Genomic DNA, 25,262 nt, shown 5'->3' with positions numbered 1-25,262 from the left:
TTGTGCAGTGAGTCTCAGTGACCATGAACAGTGCGGTGAGACTCAGTGAGAGTGAACAGTGCGGTGAGTCTCAGTGACAGTGAAGAGTGCGGTGAGTCTCAGTGACAGTGAACAGTGCGGTGAGTCTCAGTGACAGTGAACAGTGCGGCAAGTTTCAGTGACAGTGAACAGAGCTGTGAGTCTCAGTGACAGTGAACAGTGCAGCGAGTTTCAGTGACAGTGAACAGAGCTGTGAGTCTCAGTGACAGTGAACAGTGCAGCGAGTCTCAGTGACAGTGAACAGTGCGGTGAGTCTCAGTTATGATGAAAATTTCAATGAGTCTCAGTGACAGTAAATAGTGCGGTGAGTCTCAGTGACAGTGAACAGTGCGGTGAGTCTCAGTGACAGTGAACAGTGCGGTGAGTCTCAGTTATGATGAAAATTTCAATGAGTCTCAGTGACAGTAAATAGTGCGGTGAGTCTCAGTGACAGTGAACAGTGCGGTGAGTCTCAGTGATGATGAAAATTTCAATGAGTCTCAGTGACAGTGAAGAGTGCGGTGAGTCTCAGTGACCATGAAAATGATGAAAATTTCAGTGAGTCTCAGTGACAGTGAAGAGTGCGGTGAGTCTCAGTGACCATGAAAATGATGAAAATTTCAGTGAGTCTCAGTGACAGTGAACAGTGCGGTGAGTCTCAGTGACAGTGAAGAGTGCGGTGAGTCTCAGTGACAGTAAACAGTGCGGTGAGTCTCAGTGACAGTGAACAGTGCGGTGAGTCTCAGTGACAGTAAACAGTGCGGTGAGTCTCAGTGACAGTAAATAGAGCTGTGATTCTCAGTGACAGTGAACAGTGCGGTGAGTCTCAGTGACAGTGAACAGTGCGGTGAGTCTCAGTGACAGTGAAGAGTGCGGTGAGTCTCAGTGACAGTAAACAGTGCAGTGAGTCTCAGTGACAGTGAAGAGTGTGGTGAGTCTCAGTGACAGTGAACAGAGCTGTGAGTCTCAGTGACAGTGAAGAGTGCAGTGATTCTCAGTGACAGTGAACAGTGCGGTGAGTCTCAGTGACAGTGAACAGTGCGGTGAGTCTCAGTGACAGTGAAGAGTGCGGTGAGTCTCAGTGACAGTAAACAGTGCAGTGAGTCTCAGTGACAGTGAAGAGTGTGGTGAGTCTCAGTGACAGTGAACAGAGCTGTGAGTCTCAGTGACAGTGAAGAGTGCGGTGAGTCTCAGTGACAGTGAACAGAGCTGTGAGTCTCAGTGACAGTAAACAGTGCGGTGAGTCTCAGTGACAGTGAAGAGTGCGGTGAGTCTCAGTGACAGTGAACAGTGCAGTGAGTCTCAGTGACAGTGAACAGCGCGGTGAGTCTCAGTGACAGTGAACAGCGCGGTGAGACTCAGTGACAGTGAACAGCGCGGTGAGTCTCAGTGACAGTGAACAGCGCGGTGAGACTCAGTGACAGTGAACAGTGCGGTGAGTCTCAGTGACAGTGAACAGTGCGGTGAGTCTCAGTGACAGTGAACAGTGCGGTGAGTCTCAGTGACAGTAAACAGAGCTGTGATTCTCAGTGACAGTGAACAGTGCGGTGAGTCTCAGTGACAGTGAACAGTGCAGTGAGTCTCAGTGACAGTGAAGAGTGCGGTGAGTCTCAGTGACAGGGAACAGAGCTGTGAGTCTCAGTGACAGTGAACAGTGCGGTGAGTCTCAGTTATGATGAAGATTTCAGTGAGTCTCAGTGACAGTAAACAGTGCGGTGAGTCTCAGTGACAGTGAAGAGTGCGGTGAGTCTCAGTGACAGTGAACAGTGCGGTGAGTCTCAGTGACAGTGAACAGTGCGGTGAGTCTCAGTGACAGTGAAGAGTGCAGTGAGTCTCTGTGACAGTGAACAGTGCGGTGAGTCTCAGTGACAGTGAAGAGTGCGGTGAGTCTCAGTGACAGTGAACAGTGCGGTGAGTCTCAGTGACAGTGAACAGCGCGGTGAGTCTCAGTGACAGTGAACAGCGCGGTGAGACTCAGTGACAGTGAACAGCGCGGTGAGTCTCAGTGACAGTGAAGAGTGCGGTGAGTCTCAGTGATAGTGAAGAGTGCGGTGAGTCTCAGTGACAGTGAACAGTGCGGTGAGACTCAGTGACAGTGAACAGTGCGGTGAGTCTCAGTGACAGTGAAGAGTGCGGTGAGTCTCAGTGATAGTGAACAGTGCGGTGAGTCTCAGTGACAGTAAACAGAGCTGTGATTCTCAGTGACAGTGAAGAGTGCAGTGAGTCTCAGTGACAGTGAACAGTGCGGTGAGTCTCAGTGATAGTGAAGAGTGCGGTGAGTCTCAGTGATGATGAAAATTTCAATGAGTCTCAGTGACAGTGAAGAGTGCGGTGAGTCTCAGTGACAGTGAAGAGTGCAGTGAGTCTCAGTGACTTAATGAGACTTAATCTTATTCCAAGAGTGAACCATGCAGTGTCTTGGTGAGAGTGAGAGTACTCCTGGTGAGTGTAAAAGATGCAGTGAATCCCAGTAAGAGTGAACTGGTGAGTCTAAACTGTACAGTGAATTCCAGTGAGAAGGAACTGTTTAGTTAAACTATGCTTGGAATTATTCGGTTATCTTGGTGAGTAAACTGTGCAGGGACTCATTCGGTTATCTTGGTCAGCGTAAAAGATGCAGTGAATCCCAGCGAGAGCGACCAGCTCAGTTTTTGTGAGCGTGAACTGTGCAGTGAGTCTGAATGCGAGTGAACTGTGCAGCCTGGCTCAGTAAACACACACACACACACACTGCGCAGTATCAGAGAGAGTGAACTGTGCAGTGCCTTACAATAAGAATGAACCCTGTGCAGTGAAAGTTGAGCCGTGTGCACTGCACCTCCGTCTCTTCAGGAACTAGTTTGGTCTGTTCAGAGCTGCTATGTTTCCTTTATTCTTGGTTGGACTATATGGAAATTAAGGTATGTAAATAAGACTTTTAAGTTTCAGAATTGGTTTGCTGTAACCGTTCATGCTTCTAAAAGTGTATGTGTGAAGTATAAGCACATTAGCCTGTGTTTACTGAGGCGCTGTGTGTTTGCTCGCACTTCCTCGTTTTGTCAGGTGCTCGGTGTACGTGACCGCGGGAAAGTCAGGTTTACAGCGTCCTTGTGTCTGTTCAGAGCCTCGTCAACAAAACGCACAAAAATGACCCGACTCACGCTTTCTCAGCCAGGAAAAGACAAAAGACCAACAAAGTAGAACCTAATGACGTTTGTCACTAAGGGACCGTGTACAAAGTGCACACAGAGGACAGTCTGTAGATTTTTTTCATGAATGTATAAAAAAAAAGAAAGAAAAACATTACATTTAGTAAAGTGTGGCTATTTTTCATTATACACATTATTTATTATTTAATGTTTAAATGTTATTGTGTTACATGGGTTACTCTTACAAGTATAAGATTGTTTGTGTTATGTTGGAAATGAATGATATCCATGATGTCAGAGGGTCAGATTGACCTGTACAGTTTAATATATTCAAAAACAAGCAAAGAATGACTTCAAAACAGCAAAACAAAAGATGGAATAACTATTAATAAACATATTTCCGGGTCTATAAGGGCACGGTGGCTTAGTGGTTAGCCTCGCACCTCTGGGGTTGGGGGTCCGAATCCTGCCTCTGCACTGTGTGCACGGAGTTTGCATGTTCTCTCAGTGCTTCAGGGGTTTCCTTGGGGTACGCCGGTTTCCTCCCCAGTCCAAAGATTGGCATTTCCAAAGTCCCTGAGTTCCCTGGGATGGGCTCCTCCGTGACCCTGTGTAGGGTAAGTGGTATGGAAGATGGATGGATGGATATATATATATTTCTTTTTTCTGTTTTAAGCCCATTGGCACATACATCATTTTTGATTACTCTCACAGTGCAAATGAGTATTTTTCGAAATATATTTCCTGCACCTTGTACATGTGGTGCTAATTGTACTGTCATGTGGAGGCCATCTTTTCCTCTTCTTGCCATCATCAGTGTCCACCAGATCCATTGCTGGTTTGCTGGCTGTGGTCTGGATACTCCGACTTGAATATTCTAGAGAACAGCTGTAGCTGCTGGGGCTCTAGGTGGCTGGGTTTGTCTCTGGATCTTGTTAGTGTAAATCTTGTAGGCCCTGGATACATTTTGATCATATTGGAGGTTGACAGTCTGCCTCTTCTTTGTTTTGGTGAACAGTACAATACATTATCATCTTTAGAGTTCCATTGCCCTGCTGAGAATTGTTGCTGGGTCCCATCATTTCTGTCTTTTAGCAAGAATGCTGTGGCAGACTCATTCTCTGAATTCTCTTCATCTGAAGATTCAAAATCTGGATTGTCCACTACCTTGTCCTCTGTCTCAGGAACTTCTCCTTTGATTTCGCTATCATGGTCCAAAAGCTGTGATCGGACTTCTTTGACTGTCAGTCTTCAGCATCTGAGACTGAGAAAGTCTTTTGCAGGACAGTGCATTCAGAAATTATTCAGACCTTCATTTTTTTCACACTTTGTTGCAGCCTTATGCTAAAATGCTTTAAATTATTATGATTTTTTGCATCAATTTACACTCCGTAATCCACATTGACAGACTTCTTCCAGTTAAGAATTATAGAGGCCACTGTGCTCTTGGGAACCTTCAGTGCAGCAGATTTTTTTTTGTAACCTTCGTCAGATCAGTACCTCGACACAATCCTGTGTCTGAGCCCTGCACGCAGTTCCTTTGACCTCATGACTTGGTTTTTGCTCTGATATGCATTTTCAGCTGTTAGACCACATAAAGACAGGTGTGTGCCTTTCCAAATCACGTCCGATCAATTGAATTTGCCACAGGTGGACTCCAGTCAAAGTGTAGAAACAGCTCAAAGATGATACAGAGAAATGGGATGCACCTGAGCTAAATTTCAAGTGTCATAGCAAAGGGTCTGAATACTTATGTCAGTGTGATATTTCATTTTTTTCTTATTAATAAATTTGCAAAGTCATCACAAATCTGGTTTTTGCTTTGTCATTATGGTGTATGGAGTGTAGATTGATTGTGAAAAAAATTAAATATTAAAGATTTAATTGATAATTTTAGCATAAAGCTTCAATATAACAAAATGTGAAAAAATGAAGGGGTGTGAATACTTTCTGAATGCACTGTAGAAAGAAGCTTGGGAAAGCTCTTTTTTACCCACTGAGCAGGTGCAGTCAGACCCAGTCAAAGCAATGAAATCAGTGGAAACATCAACTTACATGGAAGACAGCTTGATTTTGGATCTGTGCAGTTATCTTTGTACTTGAATGCATATGGGTCAAAATTACTCATATCATCATCTCAGTATACAAATTGTGTACACACATTCCACAACACATTAGTGCATGCATATTCATGACCCTAAATGTAGGTCTGGAGCCAGTGTAGGTAACACTGGGTGGAAAGTGGGAGAAATCACCCCAAATGGGCTGCTAATCCATTGCAGGGCACCATTTACACACACAATCGCACCTAGGGGCAACTTATCCTCAAGTTGCATGTAGTTTGTCTCTTTTGGGCATGGAGTGATCGCTGTTGTTGTCGCTCGTGATCGCTGTTGTTGTCGCTCGTGGGCATATACCATCCGTCCAGTGTTTTTAGCTCCGATGAGGAAGAGTAGAGGCCAAAATGTAGCCTACAGGACATGATTTACTACTGAATACAATTTATTTGTCTTTAAAATGTATTTAAAATGAATTCCAATATTTTAATAAAGTCCAAACTACACTAGAGGCACCACCAAATGTCTATATATATATATATATATATATATATATATATATAATCTTTATCACCTCATACCTAACTTGCATAAAACCTCAACTCGCATGTGGCTTGTCTTGCTGTTGTCTGTCGTTGCTGAAGTCGCGGCTCCGTGTCACGCATTTACATCTTAAATGAATGGCCATCTGTCACTTTGTCGCTCACTAGCGTGAACGTATCTTTAATATAGCCAAGCTGCCTATCTGCATGTTTTTGGACAGTGGGAGGAAACCAGAGAACCCGTAGGAAACCCATATGCAAACACTGGAAGAACTGCTCTGCCTGAGTAACCCAAGCTCAGGATATAACCCAGGTCCTGTGAGGTGACCGTGCTACCCATAATAATAATAATAATAATAATAATAATAATATAGTCCTTAGCAATACCCTTTGGTACAGTTGATTGTATGCCTAATAGGAGTAGCACAATAGTAATTATGTCAAGTAAAATATCCCTTATAATTTAATAAGGCCATTTTTTTTTTTTAAAAAAAAGGGAATATTTGAGGATTACTGAATGACCTTTTCTTTACTTAGTGATTTTATGTATTTTGGCCTTCTTAACCAACTCTGTGGAAAAGCTGTCCGTTTTGTGCACTTTATAGACGTTCCCTTAATGTCTCCCTTACAATTTAAGCGTCATTTCTAAATCATTATCTTCACAAAACAGTTTTACAGACAGCAGCATGCTCTTCACCCTCTTCAGCGTGAAAATGTAAGTCTCTGAGCATGTTTTGGACGTTTATTTATTAGAGTAATAGGAGAGAGGAGCTCGGGACAGGTTGTACTGTCTAACCAACTTCAACGCGGTGCAGTTTGTGTGGTTTAAAATGGAGCGTTTGTGTGGACCTCAGTGTACTACAACATGTCTAGATAGTGAAATTCACTCCAAAGGAAGCAGTTATGGTTTAAAAAGAAGAAGAAGAAGCTCTTGTAGCTTGTATGACTTGTGTAGTTAATGAGGCGTAGTGATTTACAGTGAGGTTGCACCACCTGTTTTAGCAACGAAGCTACCTGTGAGAAAGCCGGACTGTTTACGGAAGTGCTCCATCCTTCAGCGGGAATATCGCGGGAACAGCTTCAGAAGAACAGTATGGAGAGATTCTTTTTGAAGTAAATATATGTGTGTCACTTTTTTAAAGACTGTTGTAAAAATAAAAATTGAATAGGAAAGTATCGGTAGGACTGGCTCGGTACAGTACCTTAACATAAGTAGAGATGTTAGAGAAATGGGGGATGGTTCCCTGGTCACATTGGTGGACGACATGCACAGGGACAACATGACCAACATGAGAGACAACATGACCAACATGACCACCATGAGGGACAACATGACCAACATGACCACCATGAGGGACAACATGACCAACATGAGAGACAACATAAGAGACAACATGACCAACATGACCACCATGAGGGACAACATGACCGACGTGAGAGACAACATGACCAACATGACCACCATGAGGGACAGCATGACCAACATGACCACCATGAGGGACAACATGACCAACATGACCACCATGAGAGACAACATGACCAACATGACCACCATGAGGGACAGCATGACCAACATGACCACCATGAGAGACAACATGACCAACATGACCACCATGAGAGACAACATGACCAACATGACCACCATGAGGGACAGCATGACCAACATGACCACCATGAGGGACAGCATGACCAACATGACCACCATGAGGGACAACATGACCAACATGAGGGACAGCATGACCAACCTGACCACCATGAGGGACAGCATGACCAACATGACCACCATGAGGGACAACATGACCAACATGACCACCATGAGGGACAGCATGACCAACATGAGGGACAGCATGACCAACCTGACCACCATGAGGGACAACATGAACAACATGACCAACATGCCCACCGTGAGGGACAACATGCCCACCATGAGGGACAGCATGCCCACCGTGAGGGACATGGACAGGTCTGGAGGGGTGAGACATATGGAAAACCGTAGAATATTGCGATACCTGAAGCTTTTCCATGGTACGTGTTATGATATTGAGGTTTCCTAACAAGTTGAGGACTAGAAACAAGGCAGCAATGGAAAAAGTTGTGTTACAGGTTACAAAAAGACAACAGAAGCGATAAGACTGAAGTATTATTATTTTTACAAAAAAGTAACTAACAGAGTTAATATCCAGGCTACAGCCTACTTTTAGTTTTAATTTGACTTCCTTTTCTGTAGATTACCAGCAGAGGAAGCTGGTATTACTGGTCTAGCAGGGATAAACCCCTCTGTCTTTAAAAAAAACCCATCAGTGTAAGGTTTCATTTCGAGCGAGAGAGAGCAAGAGATAAGAACTAATCTAACGTGGATACCAGAAATGAAAACTTATATTGATGGAGGTGCGACGCAATAGTGCTAACTAATAAGCCGCTGTGCCCCCCATCAGCACTGATGCCTCACACCAACAGGGTTGGGGGCTCGATTCCCTAAATTGTTCTTGGTGTGGAGGTGTGTGTGTGTGTGTGTGTGTGTGTGTGTGTGTGATTGTACCCTGCAATGGGCTGGCACCCCACCCTGTACCCTGCCTTGTGCCCCAAGTCCCTTGGGATGGGCTCCAGGTCTCGGGACCCTGTGTGGGATAAGCTACAGAAAATGGATGGATGGAACCAATGATGAATGAATGGTATGAAAAAGCAAGGCTGGGGCTGATGCAGCCTTCATATGCTATTGGAATTATCGTAAATACGAGTTTCCCACTACAAAGTTGCACGTGAATGACCCCTCAAGTCGTAATTACAACTGGGAAACTCTGAGATAATTTTGATACCCGAGTTTCCGAGATGGGAGGAGTCCTAAACTTTTACACCATGAAAATACCCTGTATTTGACCAAAATTCCATTATCATCAGCAAGCTAGCTAACTGAGTAATATATTATGGTGTCAAAATAAAAGTAAAAAAGAAATATGTATGAATGAACGTGGCGCTGCCCATGTTTCATGTTCTTTTCGACAACAAAGCATGTGAACACAACATACTCGTAATTTCCACTTCAGAAATGGGAAGTAGGATAATTCTGATAGCACATGAAGGCAGGATAATTTCTTTGTAGCCCAGACTGTAGATTCATGCAGGCTATCAGTAACAGTCACGTCAGGTGTCACTTTGTCGCTCACTAGCGTGAACGTACATTTAATATAGCCAAGCTGCCTATCTGCATGTTTTTGGACAGTGGGAGGAAACCAGAGAACCCGTAGGAAACCCATATGCAAACACTGGAAGAACTGCTCTGCCTGAGTAACCCAAGCTCAGGATATAACCCAGGTCCTGTGAGGTGACCGTGCTACCCATAATAATAATAATAATAATAATAATAATAATAATAATATAGTCCTTAGCGATACCCTTTGGTACAGTTGATTGTATGCCTAATAGGAGTAGCACAATAGTAATTATGTCAAGTAAAATATCCCTTATAATTTAATAAGGCCATTTTTTTTTTAAAAAAAAAGGGAATATTTGAGGATTACTGAATGACCTTTTCTTTACTTAGTGATTTTATGTATTGTGGCCTTCGTAACCAACTCTGGAAAAGCTGTCCGTTTTGTGCACTTTATAGACGCTCCCTTAATGTCTCCCTTACAATTTAAGCATCATTTCTAAATCATTATCTTTGAAATTTGTTGCATGTAAATACCTTATTCAGAAAATCCACTGAAAGGAGATATATGCGCATGCTCTGTCCGCAAGGAATTGTGGGTGCTAACAGATGCTTAGCTGTAGGCTAGGTATTTAGGAATGGCAACTCAGGCATACTTACAAGAACCATGTATACAGGAATATTCCGATGCCTGTATGCATATAAACATCGTATTTGGAATATGGCTGCAACCTGAATATAGACCTTAAACGGAATTTGATGTGCGTACAAACGTGTAAACATTAATCAGCAGTGATTGAGAAGACGAAAGCAAAATACAGTTGTGAGTGCAAAGAACGTGAACAAGGTGGATTATTTAGGCTGTCATACTTTTTTGTATGAATGTCTTTGGAGGAGACACTAAGGTCTAACTAACTTAGTCTCAAATAAACTAAGGACACTTCATCCAGTGGAAGTTCAAATTCCACAAAAAGACAGATGAGTACTTTTGGTTTGAATCAAAGGGTTACAGATTTTCTCTTTATCATGTTTGGTACTCAGAGGAAACATGGCAGGAACACAGCAAAGCATTACAGACTTGAAACAAAAAATTTGAAATCATGAATGCAACTGTCTGTCTTCCTGTAATCGTGTGTATGTGTGTGTGTGTGTGTGTGTGTGTGTGTGCGCGCGCGCACAAGTCTTACTATGCCATCAATGAGACCTCATGAGATAATGCATTGTTCAAGCTATTTATAAATATTAGATTTTATTCGTAATCTAGCCTAATCTCTATCCGAATATCATAATGTAGAACCAGACCAGTTTTCTTAATCTCTATTTCATGGGAGTTGCAGTCTGGCAGTGATTTAGATCAGTTGTTCCAACCCTGATCCTGCATATTTCATTGTTTTTTTTCCCCTCTAACACACCCATGTTGACTTTATTTATCTGGGCTGAGTTTCCAAAATGCATCAACAGTCATTGTTAAATGGTGTGAACTTCACACTAAACCTTGAGTCTCAACTGAGTCTCTCTCTCTCTCTTCATGCTAAAAAAGACATTCGTTAGACAAAAAGTCAACATTTCTAAAAGCATGTCCTGTTGTTAAGAGATTGAGTATTTGAATCATAAAGATGGAAGTGGCTGGAAGTCTTGAGAGTTTGGCCCTTATCTGGGTAGGAAGGAAGGCATTTCCTGTTTATCCCATTGCATGCATTTGAGCACTCATATATATGAATAAATCATTAAGTGTCTCCTCCAAGTGTGTTTAGCTGGCCTGTTATATTAAAAAAAACAAAAACAAACATGGTAGCTTTATGAGTCTCATAGGAAGCATGTCGGCCTTTGTACTTAATGTAATGCAGTAGGGAAGGACTAGCTAGTGGGTACAAATTGTCTATGACAATTTTTTTGTGAGGTAAAATCTCACAAAAATCAGCATGTACAAAATAGATATAACAATAATGCTCAGACATGCCATGAGACGATCAGCCACACCCAATTTAAATGTGGCAAGACAGTTCATGTGTAAGTAACCACGCAAGTTTTGTTTCATTGTTTAAAGTGTTACAGTGCCTGAGGTTAGCTTGTCCAAGTTCTGTCACTGTTAATCAACGTAATCATTAGCCAAGTTAGCTAGACGATTTCCTCTACACGTTAGCTTGCTGCTTTAGATTTCCAACTTTTCAGGGCAAGAGTAAATTTACAGGTGTAGAATTGAAAGAATGAGATAACTACAGGTCAGCTCACTAGTATTATGGGCTTATGGGGTTTGTTTTTATTACATTTTACTTACAGTTTCAAATTCAACAATAATGTTTTATCAGATACAGATGCCATTCACTGTAGAAAAAATACCTGCGACTCACATAACTTCTAAAATGAAAAAAACTGAATGCAGGTCTTTGGGGGAAATATACTTCCAGGGAGTATGCGTTGCTATAGAGGTGGCTTCAGTAGTGCACACTCTGTCAGCTGACTAGGTCTGTTAAACGTATATATCTATAGGTTCAACACTGCTCTAGATCAGATAACAATACCCACAATGCAGACACGAAAGTGTATTGTGACAGTTTACACTGACAATGCAGCTATTCTTTAAGTTATCCAACAAGTCTTTCCAACATGCCAGCGAGATCAGTGAGCCAAATCTGACTGAGGATCTGCAAACTAAACCCCACCACCAGGCCAAGAGAGCAAGCAAGCAGATTTAGAAACTGAGGTACAATTGTTTCTGTTCTGTGCCATTTTCACCACAGGCAAAGCTTGGAGCTTGCAAATGATATTTACCCCTCAGGTCATGGATGCCCTTAAGCGCTATGTCGTGATTTGCCTAAAGAAAATGTCTGATGGATATTTAAAGATGCATTAGGTAAGGTTAGGTCTCTAACAGTTAAGTAGGTGGATTTGAAATATGAATTATTATTTTTTTCTCCTTAAGTCCACCTACTTATTCCCGCTCATGTTCATGAAGCTCTGCCCCAGGATCTATGGTGGTCTGTAGAGTAGAGTGTCTATAAAATGACTGACAAGAGGAACGTTCCAGACCACAAATCAGTTTTCTAAATGCTTTTTCTCAGCTACTTAATGTACTAGTGCTAAGGCTATGGCTTAAACCTTTATATTTCATCATGTCTTACCTTTATTTATACAAGTGAGAAATTAAACAAATGGAGTGATTCACCTTTAAATTTACCTCCAGATATCTCTTTTGAGGTAAGAAATCGGAGACTGTTTTATTTAATTTGTTTACCCTGAAGCACAGACTGATGAGATTAGCCTGACTGAACATTCACAAACTAAACATGGTGTGAAAATGCTGATTTAGTTAGAGATGGAGATGTTCAAGCACATTCTCTGTTGTCTTTTAACTACGCTGCCATCATTTTCCTTTTTGCAGGTTTTGTGTACATGCTGTTTTTGAAATGGACCTCGCAAATCTGTTTACCCCGCAGGTGTCCAAAAAGCATCAAAATCATGGATGGTTCTAATAATAATGTATCTGATTGACATTTTTCTCTGATCTTAATCCAAAATATCCCATATAAAAACAAGTCCTGTTTTTCCAATGAATTTGTTTATTTTGAAGCACAGTGTGACAGTGAGATAAGAGTGAAAACACCAACTGACTTGCGCTGACAAGCTCCTTGATTTCAGTGCAGCTTTGTAAATGTACTCATTATAACAGTGTGAAAGCACCGTGTGTTTATGCTCAGTGCCTCTTGGGTGCTTGTTAACAAAGCCGCGCCACACTGGCACTCAGGTCGGCTTAAGCAGGTCAGGAGTTTTGGGTTTCTCTGGACGCAAGAGCCATTGAGTAGAATCAATTATTACAGCCAACACCATTGACAATTTAAATATTTGCACTGTCAGTCAAAACATTCTGAACTTTCTTTTACGTTTAATCACTACGATGAAAGAGAATACAGAATAGCTATTACACAAGGAAAGCCAAATCTTTGTGGAAACTATTTGCATGCTCTCTGATTGTAATGGAACACTAAATGAGTGACTGAAGGGGAAAAAGGACTGATAGACAGTGTTATTACTAATATTAACTGTAAAGCATTACTAATATTAACTGTAAAACATAAATATGAGCTGTGCTACAAGTGCCTAATCATATTAGTGTCCAGCTCCAATTAGATTTAATTTAGAATGTTACAAATTAAAAATAAAGTAATTTCTATGATTTTTCAATTCATTAAATTGGGCAGGGAAAAATAAAATTCCACAAAGTTTGACCCCAAATAGACATGATGAGTTTATTGCTAACCCCAAGTTTTGACCACACTACAATTTTTTTAAATTTCAGATTTATAATTTAGGACTGCTGTAATATCTGAACATTTTACTATGTTAGTAACGTAACATAATGTACGTACATGTAACATAAGTAACTAAAAACTAGAAAACTAGACTAGATGTCTGCCAGGTTTCCAAGTCGAACTGTAAAATGTTTAGAGATTTCATGCACAGTGATGTTTAACTATAAATGGCTCAAAAGCATATATCATTCTTAAATTAATAAAAATGTAATTGTTGGCAAATTTCTGCTGTATAAGAAGAATAAAACACTTGAGGAGGTGCTGTTTTAGGAACATAATCAACTTCAGGCAGACCTCATCCTTCAGAAAAATCCTTCTAAAATAATTTATGGTGAATGTTCTTGTTTATTATTTATATTTATAAATAATAAAATAATCATTGATTTTTATTGAATTTCATTTGTGCATCATTATAAACATATATAACTTAAGATATTAAACATCACTGAAAAGTTGGCGTTCATACCCTATTCATTTCCCTAATACCCTGCTTAGAGTCGGGATCTGGACGTTCTCATTTTGCCATTATATTACAGCATGCTTTGATGTAAGACAATGAGTAGAGCACAATAAAGTAAAAAACATAGAACACTATAAACGAATAAAGAGTAAGCATTAGCTACACAGAGCCGCAGCAGCAGCAGGATGACCTTTTTGTCTTTGACCAACATAAAGTGCAGGGTATGAATAGGAGTAAATAAAGAAAATGCGTAAGAAAACGTAGCACCTGGAAAGACCGCTGTTAATGGTAAATGATGTAAATATGAAATAGGATTTCACAGTAATGGATAAAATGCTTGATTATGTTGCACAACTTTCAAATCGCAATCAGGAAATTTAGCAACTGAGTAAACATGAAACAACCTTTTCACACTTGACATTATAAGCCTATCATTCCTAAATTTTTGAATCCAAAAGAATACTGCTCTGTAGTGATACTAGTACGAAATATAAACACAGTTAACCTTAAAAGAAATGCAAGTACATATGCCACCTCTTTATGCAGGAGTTTAAAAGAAATGCAAGTACATATGCCACCTCTTTATGCAGCCATGTATGTTAAAACATGTAGTCAATAACTAGTATATAATGTTAACCAGTTAAATAAAGAGTAAAGTTAGATAAAATATTACTTATACAGAATGTTTGTTAATGGTTTGGCTTTTTCATAATGTACTGCTTCTCGTTTCTTGTCTTTTCTTGCCCTTCAATCGTCCATCTTATCTATCTTATCTGCGTTTGTTTTTCCAGGTGCTTGCTAAAGCCTTGTACGACTACCAGGGCAATGGACCCGGAGAGCTCACCATGAAATCGGGCGACATGGTCGGCCTGCGCTGGAGAGTGGATGACAATTGGTGTTATGGTGATATTAAAGGGAACAGCGGGCTCATACCCACCGGCATGGTGCAGGTCCTGGGCGAGCAAACGCAGCCTGCGCCTTTGTGCCGCGCTCTCTACGACTTCGACCTGCACAGGCTGGATCCAGAAGACAGGAAGGAGTGTCTGGCCTTCATGAAGGTCTGTGTGCATGATTTTCTGAGCAGTACCCAACAGGGGTGAAAAATATTTGATTGATTCTACTTCTTTACTATACTTAAGTACTGCGTATTGAGCGTTATTGAAATGGAATATGCTTGCTTAATTACATTTTCAGGAAAACCATGTGTTTTAAGCCTTAGATTTTTATTTGGAGATTTAAAATATTCATTACGAATCGCAAAAGTCTCTTCTTCTCTCATCTAGGAAATGACTGTACGCTATATATATCAATAGAGTGGGCTATTTTGAGGAAAGTTTCTCGAATTTGCCAGTGTTAGCTGGCTATGCTAAGTAAGTAAGCTTGCTGATGCCAAGTTAGACTAGCGTCGATTCCAGTAGCACAACATGGTTAGGCAGCATTTTCTAGCTAATGGTACGTATTGGTTATTTACATGATATTTTGCTTCTGATTCATTTATTAGCAAACTATGTAGCATTAGTCATGTATATGAGCAACAAATGTACAGAGATTGAATGATGTTTTCAGGCAGAATGGCATTTTTTTAGATAAATAATAAAATTTACTTTTCACATGAAAACATGACTAATGTAATTTCATCAGTTAAAACATTTAATTTTTACTTTGTAATACTTGAGTACATTTAAATTTAGCAACTTTTTTACTTTCACTTGAATACACTTTTCGCTTGAGTTCCACTTTTGAACTGAGTAAGATTTTGACACATTATCTACACTTTCACTTAAGTATAATTTCTCAGTACCTCTTCCACCTCTGGTCAAAATCCCTGCACTGCTGTAGTGTTTGTATTTATTCACACAGAAAACCCTGCTCTTGTTCTTAGTGATCAGTCGAAAGCTCATTTTTGATGCATGTGTGTGGATGTAATGGGATTTACCGAGGTACTGGTAGAACTTATAATTGAGCACAAGCGTATTAAATCACCTCAGTAATAATGCACGATGCTTTTTATACACCGCTGACTTGTGCCTTATAAATGAGTAAGGTTTTAGCAGTAATGGGATTTAGCCTTAGTTTCCCTACAGTCACACACGCTGAGACTGTTTCAGAGGGTGTTATGTAACAGCTGTGACTCTGTGGAGTCCATTAAAGAGCTTCCTAGTGTGTGTTTTTTCCTGAGACCAGATGGTTTAAATGGGTTTGAAATAGAGTTCAAGGAAAGGAGTTTGGGGCCTCCAGACACGAAAGGCACGTCATATCTACAGCTCAGAGTAATTACAGTTAAGTAAAGCTGTTCAGGGACACCCCTGCATCTATACAAGCATCACATGTGAATTACACTTGCACATACTGCTTGTCTCACACTGCCTCTGTATGTATTTTCCTTGTCTCATTTGCATTCAGGGAGACGTCATCACTGTCATTAAGCGAGTGGATGAGAACTGGGGTGAAGGGAAGTTGGGAGACAAGGTCGGAATCTTTCCCTTACAGTTTACAGAGGTGAGACTATTGAAAATTTGCAAGAGAAACATCCAAAAACTCTGTTGTAGCGTTATTCAATAGTGCCTTTGCATGTGTAATGATTATTTTGGACTTAAGCGAGGCCCTTTAAAGGTGTAGTGAGCGAGTTTGGCTGGTAGCTGTTAGGAAACACAAAATCTAAACACAAACAGTGTTCCGCTTAAAGTCACGCCCCTAGAAAAATGGGAAGCCTAGAACCCTTGAAGGATGGTGTAAAACCTATCAGAAGGGTTTTTTTTCCTCCATTTACAAATCTGATGGGATCACAGCGCAGCGACTAGCTTCTGAGTAGAGAGTTTAGTTTCTATGTAGAGATGCGGTCTGGAAGTATTGTGCAATTAATGATCAAAGCAAAGCTATGAGTGCTAGATGCCATGAAATGCTCGCACACTAAGGTATTCACGAGCATGGAGCAGTGAAGTGAGCATGCAGAGAAATGTCGCTCTTGCGAGCACTTTTGCCGCTCACAAGGAGTAGGAGCATGAGGAGTTCATTGCCACAGGACACACAGCAGCTACCAACATAAATAGAGCTAAATAAAACATTAAATAAAGTATTCCAGATTGATTAATACTAAGTAGGTTACTCACATATCAATATCATTAACAACGAGTACCAAAAACATATAGTCTTACTCGTACTTGGTCTGAAAACAATGGTATTGATGCGTCTCTACTTCTGAGCTAATATTTTATTCACAGCTGCCAAATGTTGCAAAAAGTATTCTCACTTAGAAATTTCTAACCCTATCTCTACTAACCCTATTTCTTTACATCTCATCTGCTTGGTTCTTTGCTTTGTTACACTCCGGTCTACATTATAAGTAAAATAAAAGTAATTTAGAGTGAAAACAAGGAATGCATTTGCTTTGTTTCTTTCGGAATGGAATTATGGGATGTTGCCTGTGGGAGTCAACCAGGCCAAAACAAAACAAAGTCAAAACTGCAGAGATGAGGATGCAGAAGTACTTCAGCTTCCTTAATGGAATATTCCAACCTTTTTTCCTCCAGGGTAGATCTTAGGGAAGTGAACAGCTGCCTGTTCTTTTTTTTTTTTTTTTTCTTTCTCTACGGGGAAAAATGTAGAAATTCTTGTCTGTCGTAATCACACATACACTACAAATATTCCTTTACTATGCAGTGTTTTTACAAATATATTTAGCTTATAGACAAGTTATATACAGCGTTAACCTGAGTAAACAGTAGTAGTAGGTAAACACGTCAAAATGGAGCATAGGCAGAGAGTCATGTGATGATGATTATGATGATAAACTTTTATATAATAAAGTCTTATAGCAGATTTCGTGTGTAAAATGCGGCTCAAAATGTTTCACAAGGAAATTAAAAATACATAGTATAAATATAATATTATAAATATTTATATATAAATAAATAAATACTAATAAGCAGGGACATAATATAATCGAGAATAATAATATATACATATAAATCATTAGGAAACAACACAAGAAAAACAACAAAAATAAATAAAAACAGAAGAAATCATATACAATATAGAAAGCAAAAGAAATTAAGTGTATAAAATGAATTATTTACCTGTTTTTTTTTACAATTATATAGCATACTGTGTGATTATCTCTCTGATCTTGACTGGTAGATTATTACATTTTTATGTGTGTGTAAAAACAGAACGCTGCATTGCCACATCATTTTGTATTAAATTTCATTGCACTGAGCAAACAAAAGACACTGAATGAGTGCTGTGAACAAAAAAGGTAAAAAAGAAAGAAAAAAGCACAGGAAACAGCTTTCAGTGGTAGGAGTGTGGCATGTGTGTATGTGTGTTTTGTCTTATAGATCTAACTCGTGATGCATGATTCCTGTTCACACACCCTATAGCCACATACCAGATTATACAACACAGGGACAAACACTGTAAAAGATTATAGACTGTAACTTCCTCACTTAAGTGTTCTCTATAAAAACCTTTGCTAAATGAATAAGTGATAAATAAATAATAGAGTCATGGGAAAAAGAAAGTACACCCTCCTTCAATTCTATCTTTTTATTTATCAGGGCCTAACTAACAATTGTGTGGTTCTCACCAACTTCTATAAACAAGCAAATAACCTCATTTGACAACACACACACACACAAAAAAAAAGCAGATTTCAATGTGTAGTCATTTTTCCCAAAAAGTAAACCAACATTTATAAACCATGTGGAAAAAATAAGTACACACTATAATTCAGTATACATGATATAATTCTCTACATGACCAAACATGTAGAACCACCTTTAGCAACAATAAGTAAGTAAGTAATAAGTAAACAATAAGTCATAAGTAAACAATAATAAATAAACAAACTCTGTAGGAGTTTGACAGTCTCTCACATTGTTTTGGAGAAATTTTGGCCCAGTCTTCTTTACAACATTGCTTCAGATGTCCATTTGCTGGTGTGCTTGGGATCATTGTCCTCTTGCAAGACCCAGTTTCAGCCCAGCTTAAGCTGCTGGACAGATGGCCTCACATTTGTCTCGAGAATATTCTGGTATAAAGTGGAGTTCATGATTATCTCAATAACTGCAAATTTCTCAGGTCCTGTGGCTGCAAAACAAGCCCAAATCATCACCACTCCACCACCATGCTTGAAAGTTGGTACGAGAGGTTTGTGTTGATGCGCTCTGTTTGGTTTTTGCCAAATGTGTCACTGTGCATGATGACCAAACATCTCCACCTTGGTCTCATCAGTCCAAAGGATATTGTTCCAGAACTTCTGTGGTTTGTTCAGATGCAATTTTGCAAACCTATGTCTTTTTTTCCTAGCCACCCTTCCATGAAAGCTATACTTCTTTAGTCTTTTTCTGATTGTGCTGTCATGACCATAAATATTTAATGTGCTTACAGAGGTCTGTAGGTCACATGATGTAGCTCTTTGGGTTTTCTTTATATCTTTGAGCATTAAATGGTCTGACCTTGGACTGAATTTGCTGGGACACCCAGTCCTGGGAAGATTGGCAACTGTCTTGAAGGCCCTCCATTTGTAAACAATCCTTCTCACTGTAGAATGGTGAATTTCAAATTGTTTGGAGATGGCCTTATAACCGTTCCCAGATTGAGCAGCAACAATCACTTTTCTGAGGTCGTGAGTGATGTCCTTTCTTCTTGGTTTTATGTAGACACACACCTGAGTGCTCCAGCACACCAGACTGCCAAAAGTTCTGCTTTTAAAGAGGAAGTCATACTTCTTGATGATTAACTAATCTTGTGCATTTCATTAGTAACACCTAGCTGCTAATTACTCTTTTAATGATTGTGGAAGCAGGAAGAGTTTACTTATTTCTTCCCCACCTGGTTTCTGAGTGTTGGTTTACTTTTTGGGAAAAAATGACTACATATTGAAATCTGTTGTGTATTTTTTTTTTTGTTGTCACCTGAGGTTATTTGTTTGTTTATAGAAGTTGGTGAAGACCACACTATTGTTATATAGACCCTGATAAATAAAAACATGGAATTGAAGGAGGGTGTACTTTCTTTTTCCCTTGACTGTATAATGTAAAGCCAAATCAAATCTTGTGAGTGCCTCACAAGCTGTGGTGTGTATACTAGTTTTCTAGAAAATATGTTTTCACTGCAAACACTGTGTCTTGTTTTGCATGCTGTCAGTGTTTAAATTGGCTTCTGATAGTGACAGATATTTTCATTATTCTGTTGCTGGGACAGTATAAAGGAAGATAATTAAACTGTAGGTATAAACACTGTTCCTGTCGCTTGGACAGGATTTTTATACAGTTTATAGTTTATAAGTGTGTCACTATAATTGGACAGTGACACAGCTTTTATTCTTTTGGCTCTAGCACAGTCAGTCTGAAATGAACCAACTGTATGGGGGTGAGCCAGCCAGGAATCAGAGCTCATTTTCTACACAGAAGTTAATGGCCAGTTGTCAGCTTTGTTGTTTTTGGCCGGCTATGTGTTGTTGCTCCATTAGTTTTAGAGCTGATTCTAAATGTGGCATTAAGACTGGAGTCTGTTATCGTTGTCTGTCTGCAAGAGGAACAAAGAAGCGATGATACCAGTAAAGGAAGCTCTTATGAGGCTGATAAAATTAGAAAGCAATCAATTGCAGACAAGCCCAAAAAAATCAACATTTACAGTTGAGGTCAAAAGTTTACATCCCCCTTTCAGAATCTGCAAAATGTTTATTATTTTACCAAAATAAGAGGGATCATACAAAATGCATGTTATTGTTTATTTAGTGCTGACCTGAATAAGATATTTCACATAAAAGATGTTTACATATAGTCCACAAGAGAAAATAATAGTTGAATTTATAAGTTTCAAAAGTTTACATCCCCTTGATTCTTAATACTGTGTTGTTACCTGAATGATCCGCAGCTGTGTTTTTGTTTACTGATAGTTGTTCAAGAGTCCCTTGTTTGTCCTGAACAGTTAAACTGCCTGCTGTTCTTCAGAAAAATCCTTCAGTTCCCACAAATTCTTTGGTTTTCCAGCATTTTTTGTGTATTTGAACCCTTTCCAACAATGACTGTATGATTTTGAGATCCATCTTTTCACACTGAGGACAACTGAGGGACTCATATGCAACTATTACAGAAGGTTCAAACGCTCACTGATGCTCCAGAAGGAAAAAACATGCATTAAGAGCTGGGGGGTGAAAACTTTTTGAATTTGAAGATCAGGGTAAATTTAACTTATTTTGTCTTCTGGGAAATATGTAACTATCTTCTGTAGCCTCTGAAGGGCAGTACTAAATGAAAAAATACGATATTTACGCAAAATAAGAAAAATGTACACATCTCCATTCTGTTTAAAAGTTTTCACCCCCCAGCTCTTAATGCATGTTTTTTACTCGACTGTACCTTTTATGAAGCAAGACGGGACCGGTAAGCTGAGTAATAGTCGAGTCTTGTTAGAATTGTTTTTTTTTTATTATTGTTCTATCACTGTATAGAGTGTGATAAAATATATACACCCTCTAAGATCATAGGACTACACAACACGTCAAAAAGTGCAACATCACTGAAGTTAGGATATGGCAGTATCTTTCTCTAACCACAAAGCTTTAACACTGGCATACATACGCGGTTAAAAGAGACAGCATTGTAATCTATCCAACAGTGTGCACAACCATAGCAATGCTCTCTACAGTACTTTGTGCTGGCTCATGCTAATACAGGATCCAGCACCTCTCCCATTTGGAGTGCCTGTTTTCTGGAAAGTAGATCATGCACCTTTATTTAACAAAAATCTGCAATTGAATTAAATAAAGAAATAATAATTTTACAATTTTAATGAATGATCATTCTTTATGTGTCGCCTCTGGCTCATTTCCATGATGACCAGTTGGTAACTAGTAATCATAACATAATCGCCTTATCAGTCAAAGCAGCATGGATATGGTGAAAAAAGTCAGCTGACTTTGTTGTCTATTTTTAAAGAAGTAAGCAAAAGTGATGAGACAGACCAAGACGCTAAAAACACAAGGTAGGTGTTGTTTCTGTTTCGTTAACTTGACGCTCGCAAAATTTGACTCTGTCTTATATGTGCTTTTGGGTTTCTAAAAGACACAAAATTACCACAGATGAGCAGAGTGAATCAAGACATTGGGAGGAGACTGTAAGTTACATGACTGTGTTGTGGAGTAATTTGGATAATTAGGCAAAATAAAGTCTTTCTGCATTGATATTGGTATTCGTATTGATATATTCGTTTTATGTTTTTTAAAGGGCAAAATGCACTTTTGTAAGACCCGGCGTTCTGAGCCAAATGTTTAGTTGACTTCTCCAGTCCTCTGACGGAAACGTTAGAGTTGCAATCTCTCGTCGTAATGCAGTCATAATATCTGTGTTATTGGCCCTAAGTCTATGAAAACGTTCAACGCTGCTGTATTATGTGAAGCATTTGAAGCTCTGTTACGTGTATATACTCTGGTAACTTTTCCCTCCCTGTACACTTGCTGTTTCCTTTGTGTTTCAGTACCTCATGTTCTACAAATTAGCGCTTCTTAATTTTCTTATAATCGCCTTTGCAAACTGAGTGCGCAAACATGATGGGAGGAAAAACATGTCACCATCCTACACATGTCCAGTTCTTTCAGTTTTGTCTTTTATTTATTCACTGAGGAAATGTCATTACATTTTCTCATATATTTTGAGAATTATCATTTAGTCATCATTTAGTTTTTGTCAACAGAATAAACACTGATTCAACCAAAGCATACTGCTTCAACTCATAGTAAGACAAGGACTCGGAAATCAGTGCATCACCAATAAAGTAAGCCAGTATCTACTGATGTCTATGAGAAATAGACACATGGCTATCAGAAATGCAACCAATGTTAAAAGTGCCATTTCTAAGCTGTTTCCATATCATATCATTTCAAAGATACCTTAGATTACCTTAGTAATTTGCAATATAGCCATGCAGTAGATCTTGCTTGTTGTTTAGTATAAATCTTATGTTTACATTTTTCAGGCCTGGAAATTAGCTCTGCCCGAGACAGAAAAATGCTGCTCTGCTCTGCCTCTTTTAACAGAGTGGCGTTGTCGGTTCGGAGGAAGGGGAATGTTTGTCGCTGTAAAATCAGACTGCTCCTTTAACTTCCCCTTGCATTTTTAAATAGGGAAGGAATATATAAAAACCGCTGTGATCTTTATATGGTTTACTGGCTAATGATGTAAATAGCTTTATTAAAGCTGATATTCTGCACTTTCACCTTATAGTCATTATTTCATTTTCACGGTTTTTAAATCAATTATTTACTGTATTCGCTGTTAGTCAAATAAAAGGGTTTCAGTCTCCTCGCACTCTGTCCTCCTGGCAAACTTCGTCTCGGCTCTGGCCAGCCAGCCGTGAAGGCACAGTAATGTTTCCTTTGCTTTGGTGGCATAACAGCACATCACTGTAGGGGGAGAGGGAACATCAATTGTAGCTGTGTAGTGCTGCAGCACTCTCTCTCTCTCTCTCTCTCTCTCTCTCTCTCTCTCTCTCACTCTCGCTCTCTGTCTCACTTTTTTCTGAAACTCACAGCAGCTCACAGCAGGGCAGATCAGAAAGATCAGGGCACTCACCCAGACGTGACTAATGGCTTTGTGCTGTCGTCTTACTTATTGAAAGAAACTTCATGCTGGATAGAGATTTAGCAGGTGAAACAGGCACAAGCTCAGTAGTGTATCTCACCGTAGTCGTTTCCATTCTCTCTCTCTCTCTCTCTCTCTCTCTCTCTCTCTCTCTCTCTCTCGCTCTCTCTCTCCCCCCGCCTGCTTTTAACATCTCTGCTTCTTTTTTTCCTCCTCAAGCCAAATCCAACTGCGTTCAAACTCCTGGCGAGTGCGAAGGCGAGTGATTTGGCAGAAATTCGTCCACGGAACACGAGAGGGAGCAGCAGGAGGGCGAGTCTAGATGCAGGCAGCCACAGACGGCTCTCCAGGACGCAGGCGAGCGCGGCCAGGCCTCCCGATGTCAGCGTCCTGAACACTCTGAACCACGGTCAGATCCAGAGCTCAACAGCTCCTAGTGCGCCTCTAAAGCCTGGCCGACTCTCCGCTGTCTCCAAACTGCGGTCTGGAAGCACTCGGAGAAGCCTGTCAAAGGTGAGGAAGCAGTATGTGAGGGAGTTTGTGTGGGAATGCGTACACCACCTGTTTGTTTTTGTTCATGAACACTTAGTGCTAAATTGAATGTTTAAATCTTTTACAATGGTATTTTTGGCATGCAATACATTTCAGAGTGGTAGTGTCATCCTTTAGATTTAACACAACATCTGTGAAAGGTGATCAGCATGGTCAAAATCATAATAATGAATTGTTACATGATGCAGAATAAATGATGCGTGAGTAGTAACTTATTTATTAAAAGTCCATGAATTTTATGGTCTAGATCACATTAGGTAGATCATTTTCTAAAGCATAATTGTAGTCTACATCACATTACGTCTGTTTTATGGACTGAAACTGTGTGAAAATGTTGGATTGAAAGTCAGATCCAGGCCAGGTGCTTTAAACAGTAACTGTGTGTGTAGTGCCCTTTTAACTCGCTTTAAAGATAAGTCTTGAATTATCAACAGCTCAGCTTGTGAACAGAGTTTGAAGCCAGGTTCACGCCTTCACTGTTATTTTTTCTAGCAGCATGGCTAAAAAAGATATTTTATTATACCATATGATATGTGTCACTGCTTGTTTTATATATATATATTTTATTTATAGAGCTAAAAAAATTCCGTTTTTCTCTGTTGCTACTAATCTCATGACTCATGTGGTTATGTAACACCCCCTTCTTATCTGGTTGAAAGGCTTATTTCTCCCGCCTGAGCAGTGACTCCCTCCTCTCACCCTTTCTTCCTTGTGCTTTCCTTCCCTCCCTCCATCCCTCCTTCATCTCATGTATGGGGTGTTCCATTAATAGTTGATTGCACAATTACAGAGCTCATCATCACACGTAGAGGACTCACTCTGCCTCCAAATTTGACATGCATGTAGGCTGAATTATGCTTAGTTTCATCCCTCTCTGAAACATATACTGATCTTTGCCTTTTCTTATTGTTGGTACTCAGGCTGCTCAAGAATTTTTTTAAAGGAGCAGTCTGTAATTTTTTTGAGTCCTTTGCTTGCAGTCAAATGCCATCTTTTCTGTATGCCTCATGATTGCCTTTTAAGCAAAAGAGTTCCAGGCCTGAGGAGGGAGTGCAGCTGATTTCTGGCCCAGAAAAATGTAAATTGATGTCTTGGGTAAAAAAAAAAAAATCCTTTGCATGGCAATATTGTAGGATGGATTTGAAATATTATTTGTAGCAGGTCTAGAAAGCCTTATAAATGTTACAAACTGTACCTTTAAAATTGTATGTATACATATCATGAATCTAGATTTTTTTTTAGAGTTGGGTTGTATGAAAATATGATACCATTATTGTAATATCGATATATACGATATACTAACATCGTAACATACTTTTCTTAGTGTAGTATTCTATTTTCATTTCATTTTATTTACTTTAATTTTTGCAATTGCTAACTGAAAAATTGAAATAACTAAGTATTATGGTAGGCATGTTTTTCATTATGCACACAGTAATGCAGGACTGATATTTTTGGCATAT

The 25,262-nt window shown here is 39.6% G+C and overlaps 1 protein-coding gene across 2 annotated transcripts in view; it reads left to right on the top strand.

Annotated features, from left to right (window-relative positions):
* Window positions 1-5,761: 5,761 nt before the first annotated feature.
* The window catches only part of sh3rf2 (SH3 domain containing ring finger 2), a 34,023-nt gene continuing 14,522 nt past the window's right edge, over window positions 5,762-25,262 (top strand). Inside the window, exons 1-4 of one of the 2 annotated variants that reach the window (XM_026918625.3) lie at window positions 5,762-7,718; window positions 14,455-14,721; window positions 16,067-16,162; window positions 23,467-23,760. In XM_026918625.3, the coding sequence (XP_026774426.3) occupies window positions 6,975-7,718; window positions 14,455-14,721; window positions 16,067-16,162; window positions 23,467-23,760 (1,401 nt within the window). In that variant the 5' untranslated portion in view covers window positions 5,762-6,974. The remainder of the gene's footprint in view (window positions 7,719-14,454; window positions 14,722-16,066; window positions 16,163-23,466; window positions 23,761-25,262) is intronic. The other variant, XM_026918624.3, reaches the window with a different exon arrangement.

The sequence above is a fragment of the Pangasianodon hypophthalmus genome, chromosome 9 (assembly GCF_027358585.1).
Source record: "Pangasianodon hypophthalmus isolate fPanHyp1 chromosome 9, fPanHyp1.pri, whole genome shotgun sequence".
In the NCBI taxonomy this organism is placed as follows: Eukaryota; Metazoa; Chordata; class Actinopteri; order Siluriformes; family Pangasiidae; genus Pangasianodon; species Pangasianodon hypophthalmus.
The sequence above is the reverse complement of the archived record's forward strand: the minus strand, read 5'-3'. Positions and strand labels throughout refer to the sequence as shown.